A 9563-nucleotide genomic window follows, 5' to 3' on the forward strand; every position below is an offset into this window, starting at 1 on the left:
TGGGTTCACCAACTGGAATCTATATTGTATATCACTATACCTCACACTAGCATTAGATGATGGGTTCACCAACTGGAATCTATATTGTATATCACTATACCTCACACCAGTATTATGTGATGGGTTCACCAACTGGAATCTTTATAGTATATCACTATACCTCACACCAGTATTATGTGATGGGTTCACCAACTGGAATCTATATTGTATATCACTATACCTCACACCAGTATTATGTGATGGGTTCACCAACTGGAATCTTTATAGTATATCACTATACCTCACACCAGTATTATGTGATGGGTTCACCAACTGGAATCTACATTGTATACCTCACACCAGCATTATGTGATGGGTTCACCAACTGGAATCTTTATAGTATATCACTATACCTCTCACCAGTATTATGTGATGGGTTCACCAACTGGAATCTTTATAGTATATCACTATACCTCTCACCAGTATTATGTGATGGGTTCACCAACTGGAATCTATATTGTATATCATTATACCTCACACCAGTATTATGTGATGGGTTCACCAACTGGAATCTTTATAGTATATCACTATACCTCACACCAGTATTATGTGATGGGTTCACCAACTGGAATCTACATTGTATACCTCACACCAGCATTATGTGATGGGTTCACCAACTGGAATCTTTATAGTATATCACTATACCTCTCACCAGTATTATGTGATGGGTTCACCAACTGGAATCTATATTGTATATCACTATACCTCACACCAGTATTATGTGATGGGTTCACCAACTGGAATCTACATTGTATACCTCACACCAGTATTATGTGATGGGTTCAACAACTGGAATCTTTATAGTATATCACTATACCTCACACCAGTATTAGGTGATGGGTTCACCAACTGGAATCTATATTGTACATGTATATCACTATACCTCGCACCAGCATTATGTGATGGGTTCACCAACTGGAATCTATATTGTATATCACTATACCTCACACCAGTATTATGTGATGGGTTCACCAACTGGAATCTATATTGTATATCACTATACCTCACACCAGTATTATGTGATGGGTTCACCAACTAGAATCTATATTGTATATCACTATACCTCACACCAGTATTATGTGATGGGTTCACCAACTGGAATCTTTATAGTATATCACTATACCTCACACCAGTATTATGTGATGGGTTCACCAACTGGAATCTATATTGTATATCACTATACCTCACAATAGAATTAGGAGTGGGTTTACCAACTGGAATCTATATTGTATATCACTATACCTCACACCAGCATTAGATGATGGGTTCACCAACTGGAATCTATATTGTATATCACTATACCTCACACCAGTATTATGTGATGGGTTCACCAACTGGAATCTTTATAGTATATCACTATACCTCACACCAGCATTAGGTGATGGGTTCACCAACTGGAATCTATATTGTATATCACTATACCTCACACCAGTATTATGTGATGGGTTCAGCAACTGGAATCTTTATAGTATATCACTATACCTCTCACCAACATTAGGTGATGGGTTCACCAAATGGAATCTACATTGTATACCTCACAATAGCATTATGGTTGGGTTCACCAACTGGAATCTATATTGTATATCACTATACCTCACACCAGCATTAGGTGATGGGTTCACCAACTGGAATCTACATAGTATATCACTATACCTCTCACCAGTATTATGTGATGGGTTCACCAACTGGAATCTTTATAGTATATCACTATACCTCTATTACAGTCCGTGTTGACAGACCATATATAATCAGTTACGGGTTATATTGAATATATAAAAACAGACCACCTGCATTAAGAACCCACGTGTTAAGAGACCATGTGTAACAATTGACCACCTGTGTTAAGCGACGACTAATATTAAGTTACCACGTGTGTTAAGGGACTGTCTGTGGAAAGAGTCCAGGTCTGTAAAGAGACCACGTGTAACAACTTACCACCTGTTCCTAGAGACCACATGTGTTAAGTTAACACCTGTATTATGATGAGACCACATGTGTTAAGATAACATCTGTATGATGAGACCACATGTGTTAAGATAACACCTGTATTATGAGACCACGTGTGTTAAGCTAACACCTGTTTTAAGGGACCACATGTGTTAAGTTACCACCTGTATTATGATGAGACCACATGTGTTAAGATAACATCTGTATGATGAGACCACATGTGTTAAGATAAAACCTGTATTATGAGACCACCTGTGTTAATCTAACACCTGTATTATGAGACCACGTGTGTTAAGCTAACACCTGTTTTATGAGACCACGTGTGTTAATCTAACACCTGTATTATGAGACCACGTGTGTTAAGCTAACACCTGTTTTATGAGACCACGTGTGTTAAGCTAACACCTGTTTTATGAGACCACCTGTGTTAAGCTAACACCTGTATTATGAGACCACGTGTGTTAAGTTTACACCTGTATTATGAGACCACCTGTGTTAAGATAACATCTGTATGATGAGACCACGTGTGTTAAGATAACATCTGTATGATGAGACCACGTGTGTTAAGATAACATCTGTATGATGAGACCACGTGTGTTAAGCTAACACCTGTTTTAAGAGACCATGTGTTAAGTTAGGAAACCATTTGTGTATGAAACAGCCCTGGATTTTCTTCCACATTCAAATACTGGTAAAATACTGACTTGTTAGTTTTGATTTGTTTAATTTAACTCTTAAATACACGTACATACCCTACCAATAGACAAGGTCATTGACAGAGCCAATTTTTACAGCACTCAACATATTTACTTTAAAGCCGGTCAAAATGTACATTTTTGAGTAATATGGTAAAAGGTATCTTAGATTTGTTCTGATGAAATTCATTTCATACCAAATTTTATGAAACTTCTCTCAAAGTTACAGTTTTTGCTCCCTAGGGCTCGCAAAAATCAAAAATTCTAAGACTTATTTCATAAATTATCCTAAGTATATATCAATCACTTCTTGGTAAAATGTATACAGTTTATATTATTACACTAAAAATTTGTGATTGGTTCATTTCTTATCCAATCAAGACAAAGCTCTTTCTAAAATGGTAAAATGTTGTAGTTTTCATAAAACCACTGAAAAACTAGAACTGTAGTCCAGAGGGTCAACTCATACCCCCGCCCCTTCAATTCCTCTCTGGAGAAGATTTTTCAACAAATCCTGTTTTTAGTTTACAGGTTACCAAGGCAACCTAAATATTTGGAGATAAAAACCTGCATGCATATGTACACATTATGTGTCCTAAACATTCAGATGTATTTCAAATGAAATCGATTGATAGCTATATAGGAGTTGTCCAAGTTGTCTTGACAAAGTTTTCCACAAGAATATGGGTATTGAAACCTGGTAACCATGGAAACCAAAAATTCTGTTGAGAAATATCATTCATGCACATTTACACATGGTCCCTATCACTCCTGTGTAGTTTGACCTGAAGCAGTTCACAGTTTTATGAGGTGTTGACTGGCCGAAAAACAAAGTGTAGTGACATGGTAACCACAAAATTACAACATGAAATAGTTTCGCACATCTACAATGTGTAAGGGTTATGGCCATAAAGTTTCGTTGAAATTCCCTCAGTAGTTTTGTAGGAGTAGCCGGTACATATCTACAGACGAATAGATGGACAACCTGATTACAGTATATCCCCCCCCCCCCCCCCCCCCCCTTACTTTGTTGTAGGGGTTATAATGAAAAGTATGCATTTGTACATATTTTACTTTAAGTATTTTATTACACATAGCACTAATATACACAAAATATGACAAAATCTATCATTTCTTTGATTGGTCGTCACCATCAGGTTTAGGTAAATCTTCATCACACAATTCACTTCCATTTATATCCAACTGTTCACTTGATTTCATTGAATCCATGTTTGTTTCTGATTCATTTGAAGCCCATTGTTCACTTGATTCTGTTGAAGCTAACTGTTCACCAGATTCTGTTGATGAATCTTGTTCCACACTATCAAAGTCATCATTCTCCCCAGCAGAGGTGCTGTCCTCATATTCATTAGGAAATACCACTCTATTGAGGTTTCTATAGGGACTCACTTTCCCAGTGGCCTGCATGTCTTTGTAGAGTTCCTTCAGTAGGATGTTGGTCAGCAGGTTCTTTTTCGTCGTCTGATTGGGAAGAACAGGTGGCCAAGGATTACCTATAAAGGAAGGAGCTAAGTAAGCAAACCAGGAGATCTTTAATGTATTACACCAATACTAGTAAGCATTTTTTAAATACCTGTACAAAATATCACATCCTTGATACTCCATGGATTATTACATTATTGTATGCTTTCTGTATCCCTGAAATATATTTCATGTGACAAAATCAAAAGGCTCAGTCTCTACTTAATACCCATAAATGTTGAATATTTATAATAATTAACTTTCTCAATAAGACAAAATTTAAATATATCAGATCCCATTTGGTAAAGTAACATACATGTATACATATATGGTTGTAAGCAAAATGAATTTTTCATAGGCCCAATGAATCAAAACATAAATTGTTTAATTTAAAAGTAACAAGTCCATGATGCATATTTACAACTGTCAGGTAAATCAACAGTTAAAAAACAAATAAGGTCTAAGCCACCACACAACTATAAAGTCTAACTGTGTTCGCCCATTGTTCTTCATTTTTCTTTTTAATTTTTGAAGATTTTTTAACAGTACATAATACATTTACAATTCAATTTTTCCATACATCATACATACAATCCTTCCATTCTTCATAATTGGTTAAATTCAACAGTATATTGAAGATGATATATAAATGATCTACAATGTAGCTTTAAAAAACTGATATGTACTGTATCTATGAAAGAAAGAACAAGAGATAGAAGAATTAAAGAAAAGAAAAAGGAAATTCAGTCTGGAGAATGAATTGTTGAATAAGAGGGAGAAGGGAACATGAGGATTTGACAATGGACTTGATGTATTAAATATGAAATAAGTGAATCTGATCATCATATTGCCAGGGACTTTGATAAGATAAGTCAACTGTATAAATACCAAAGGGCAATAACTCTTACTGAATAACACCACTAAGTCATAATAATTTTATTACAATTTTACCAGTGAAAATAAAAATTTTTCATTCAATAAAGTTTTTTATGATACTTTTAAGTAATTATCTTATTGCAGGGTATTATCTTTTAATAATAAGCCTTTGTAAGCAACTTTTACTGAACTGCAATAGACATGGGTTGATTAATATTAAACCGGCATTTGGCCTATTACCAGATACATGTATATATATGGTAATCTGTAAACAACACATATGGACAGTGTTAAAATCTTACCTTTTAGTTCCAACACAGCTGGACTGGAGTTATTAGTGCCTGGGTACTTGTTTGGGAGTCTGAACATCTGGGTATAGTTATAGTTTGAGAAGTGGTTGTATCGAGGAACTAACACTTTGAACAGCTTGTGTATCAAATCCTTCTCCTGCCAACAGAAATCATTTGTCTTTCTTAAAATGTTAATTCTGACAAAGAACAGGCTGTTTTACATCAGCCTGGTATCTTAAACATATCAATATTGTTGTACATACTGTATTGATATTACAGTCAAAACAAACTGTCATTTGCACACACATGCTTTTCAATGTACAAGTTTAGTCACTTTCATCAACATTCTTTAATTTAAGGAATTGCCTTTGCTGAAAATTCTATTCAGAAAAACATTGAAGATTTTAAGGAAGATTCCTTAATTTTGATGCACATTTCCTTGAATTCTATAATGCTTTCCTCAGACTCATTTTGAGGAATTTCCTTAAAGTAAGTTAAGGAATCTTGATACTGCAACGGATTTGTAGCCATTTGAAGTCTGATGACAACCTAGAGTCAGACCGCTTATTCCCCTCAAGTTTTAGAGGACTTAAGCTAATCAACGTGTAACTGATATAGAAAATGTTGAAATGTCACAGATTAACCTAAACTATCATCAAAACAATTCGATTTCGAGGAATCTCAAACTGTTCAATCCTGAAAAGGTCTTTTCATATATGTATATCAAACGTAAGGTTTTGTGCGAACAAATGTGTCCTAAACTTTTATGGCAATTTTCATGTACACAAAACCTCCCTTTATAACTCATTAAAGAAACATCCCGACAAAAACTGTCACTGTACTACTTACTGCATGGGATCCTGATTATTTTGAAAATAATATGTAACAGGAAACATAGCGAACAACAATCATGAAGAGCTTCAAAAACAGATCAGATAAATTATCAGAAAACATGTTTACTTTAACTAATAATTTATGCAACTAAACAGTAAAAATATTTTAATATGACTTTTACATACTATTATATCATATATATCATGTAAAAATATTGTATGTTTATGAGTCGAGAGTAAAGCATTAATATAGTCTGGTCTGGAATATAAACTTAACTTATGACACATGTGTGATCCTTATCAACAACATATAAGAGTTTACATATGTTCAACCTTTTTAATGTAGATGATTTTCAACATTATGATTGTCCATCCTAATATGACCCTGGCTGTTGCGAGGATGTTAAACACCTATAACCAAACATTATGATTATTAAAACCATATCATACCGTTAGCCAATAGTCGGCCATCTCCATGGTGTGTCGGTCCTTATCGCCATTCTTAACTGCTAGGTTTATAAGCTGTAAAGGTAGAAAATAAAATGAAGAAAAACATGCACTGCAATTTTTGATAAATTTGAAATGATTTTGCAAGGAACAACAGACGAGAGACGAGAACATACATGTTACTATGTGTTAAGGATGTTTTCGCTTCAAACATTCATGTTGACAAAATTACATGTTGTCGTTCGAATATTTAGTTCTCATGGAAGAATGTGTGTATAATGAGAAAAATGCTCTCAAATGCAGTCACTTTGCTATGAGGCATCATCATAATTAGCCCAAGTTTTCTCTGGCCCTGTCACCATGTCTGGTGTAGGGCCAGAGCGCACTATTATATGAAAACGTGGAATTATCCGACAACGTTTGGTGTTGCTAAGAATCTGGTGTAAATACAATAAAATCAGGAGTGACATTACACCTGCCATACATATATGGATAAATGAGATATTTATTTACCCCATAACACCCATTTAGTCCCATCTAGGTGTTTTATTCCATCCGTATAGACCCTCGCTTTACGCTAGTCAAAATTTCGTACTGTTGACCCGCCATTTTGTAAGTGACAGTACGACTAACCACACGAATCGGAACGCAATGGACAGAAATGACCACATATGATTTATTGTGTTTTTCTTCTTGCAGAGTTTAAATTTAGAAAACTAAGCTTATTATTTCCCAAAACCTATTGTAATAAATTCAAAAATTCATTATTTATAAATTATAAGGGGTAAAATATATAAAAATAAATGTTGTATATTTTCCTTTTCGCTCCATCGCGCACTGATTAGGGTAATTAGGCCGACCGCGACCTACATAGTTAGCAATATGGTGCGAGTCAAGTATGACATTTTGACTATCGTAAAGCGAGGGTCTATACGGACGGAATAAAACACCTAGATGGGACTAAATGGGTGCTCTGGGGTAAATAAATATATCATTTATCCATATATGTAAGGTAGGTGTTATGTCACAACCGATTTTATTGTATTTCCACCAAATTCTTAGCGACACCAAACGTTGTCTTGATAATTCCACGTTTTCATATAGTAGTGCGCTCTGGCCCTACACTAGAACGAATATTCATACCCTGCCTACATTGCTCTCCGGCATGAAGTCCCTCCCATTGCCGATAGTGTAGCAAGCCCCGATATGATTCACATCGGGCAGTATTAGCAGTGGTAAATTTTTTCTCAGATTAAAAAACACATGTAAATTGATGATTCTGGTATCTATTATGAATATTCAAGCAACAAACCTGCACATTACTTCAAATGTTTGACAATAAATAGTAAAATCCAAAACTAGCAAGACACACGGAGATATCAGTTCAAACATACCGCCATCTTTGATACAAGTGTAAAGGTCAATTTCCTTATAAGGAAATCAAAATAAATTGATGCTAATGAGGTTTCCCGCGAGATTTCAACAGAAAAACAGATTCGGAGTAATACATCTCGGTAAGGAAGGTCATCAATTCATTCTGAAATTATTTAATTACGCAAAGTAAGATTCGCTTTCTTTCACATGAGTTACAAAAGAGTGGTTAAATATCTCTGATTATGTATTTATTTATCGTAGTAGCTTCATCCATATATGGATCATGGGTTCCATATTTGGGTTAGAATCCTCGCGAGAGTTCTTCGAGAAGTAGCATGGCGGATCACGGAGACAACTCCGAGCAGTATGATATCAGAATATGCGAATTAAAGATTTCTAGATTAGACGGTAGGCTAATACATTGCAAAATTGTATTAGAAATGTTTAATTATGGGAACTATTACTCCAAAGTTAAACGATATCCGCTATTTGTAGCATTTTCGAGGTTCACTGTTTTGCTACATTACGAGCAATGGGAGGGAATCGTAGCTCTGGCGACGACCATCTGTCTGAAATTGTCCGTCCGTCGTCCAGAGCTACGTTATCGCAGCTAGCCCTACACCAGACATGATGACAGGGCCTGAGAAAACTCGGGCTACATCATAATGAGTATCGGGTTTGCCAGGGCCTGATCACGGGGGCATGTCTAGTCTCATATTTAAATATAGCCAGCTATTTTGTTTTAAATAAGACTAGACATGCCCCTGTGGCCTGATCAACAGAACCTAACTGTAACGCGAAATCACAACACTTGTCAACAGTAGAATCCGGGCATTCCCCCACCACCTTTCCCAAAATACACTCTGAGTCGCTCAGTCACAATAACATCGGCCTCAGCAGTGACACAGTCAGCTTAAATCATTACAAATTAAAATAGATAAAAGTAAATAAAGTGACGTTGACTTGTTTGAAAACCTGACGATGACCAACATGAGGTGTACCTGTTCTGTGTAACCTCTGGCTTCATCGCACTTTGGCAAAGTCGATTCTATTCTTTCATATCGAATGAGCGTGGTAACCATTTCTTGTAGTTTCTTTACCCGTCCTTCCGCCCCACCACCTCGTCCCGAGGCCCTCTGTAATTTACGAGGATGTTTTCTGTATGCCACACTTCGCAACATGCTTTTCCAGTTATTGATTATACCGGAAGTACGATATCAAACACTAATAGTCGAATCGGACCATTATATTTTCCGGACTGATGTTTCATCTGTTTCAATGCGATTTTAAGATAAAAACAAACGAAACAAAAACAAAACAATCAAACAAAAGAGAAGACAAAAGAGAAAGAAAGACTTGTTAATGACAATATTCAATCATTGATTAGGACACAGTATACAGCGTACAGGTAAAAAAAGTCGAAAATAAATGAAAATAACCATTATTTATCGTCGTGTACATGGTAACAAGCAACATAAGCTCTGCTAGTAGAGCTTTTAATATATTACGACGCCGCTGAGAGAACACATATTGTGTTAAATGTTGGAGGAAAACCAAAGGGAGAAAACCAACGCGTTGTT

At 35.7% G+C, this 9563-nt stretch overlaps 1 protein-coding gene across 1 annotated transcript; it reads right to left on the bottom strand.

Moving 5' to 3' along the window:
• Positions 1 to 3747: 3747 nt before the first annotated feature.
• On the bottom strand, positions 3748 to 9194 carry LOC117341060 (39S ribosomal protein L17, mitochondrial-like). Its single transcript, XM_033902886.1, has 4 exons — positions 8985 to 9194; positions 6613 to 6684; positions 5342 to 5486; positions 3748 to 4195 (listed from the first exon to the last, which is right to left on the bottom strand). Exons 1-4 carry the CDS (start codon positions 9162 to 9164, stop codon positions 3810 to 3812), a joined length of 783 nt encoding a protein of 260 aa, XP_033758777.1. The 5' UTR covers positions 9165 to 9194; the 3' UTR covers positions 3748 to 3809.
• Positions 9195 to 9563: the final 369 nt, after the last annotated feature.

The sequence above is a fragment of the Pecten maximus genome, chromosome 13, assembly GCF_902652985.1.
Source record: "Pecten maximus chromosome 13, xPecMax1.1, whole genome shotgun sequence".
In the NCBI taxonomy this organism is placed as follows: Eukaryota; Metazoa; Mollusca; class Bivalvia; order Pectinida; family Pectinidae; genus Pecten; species Pecten maximus.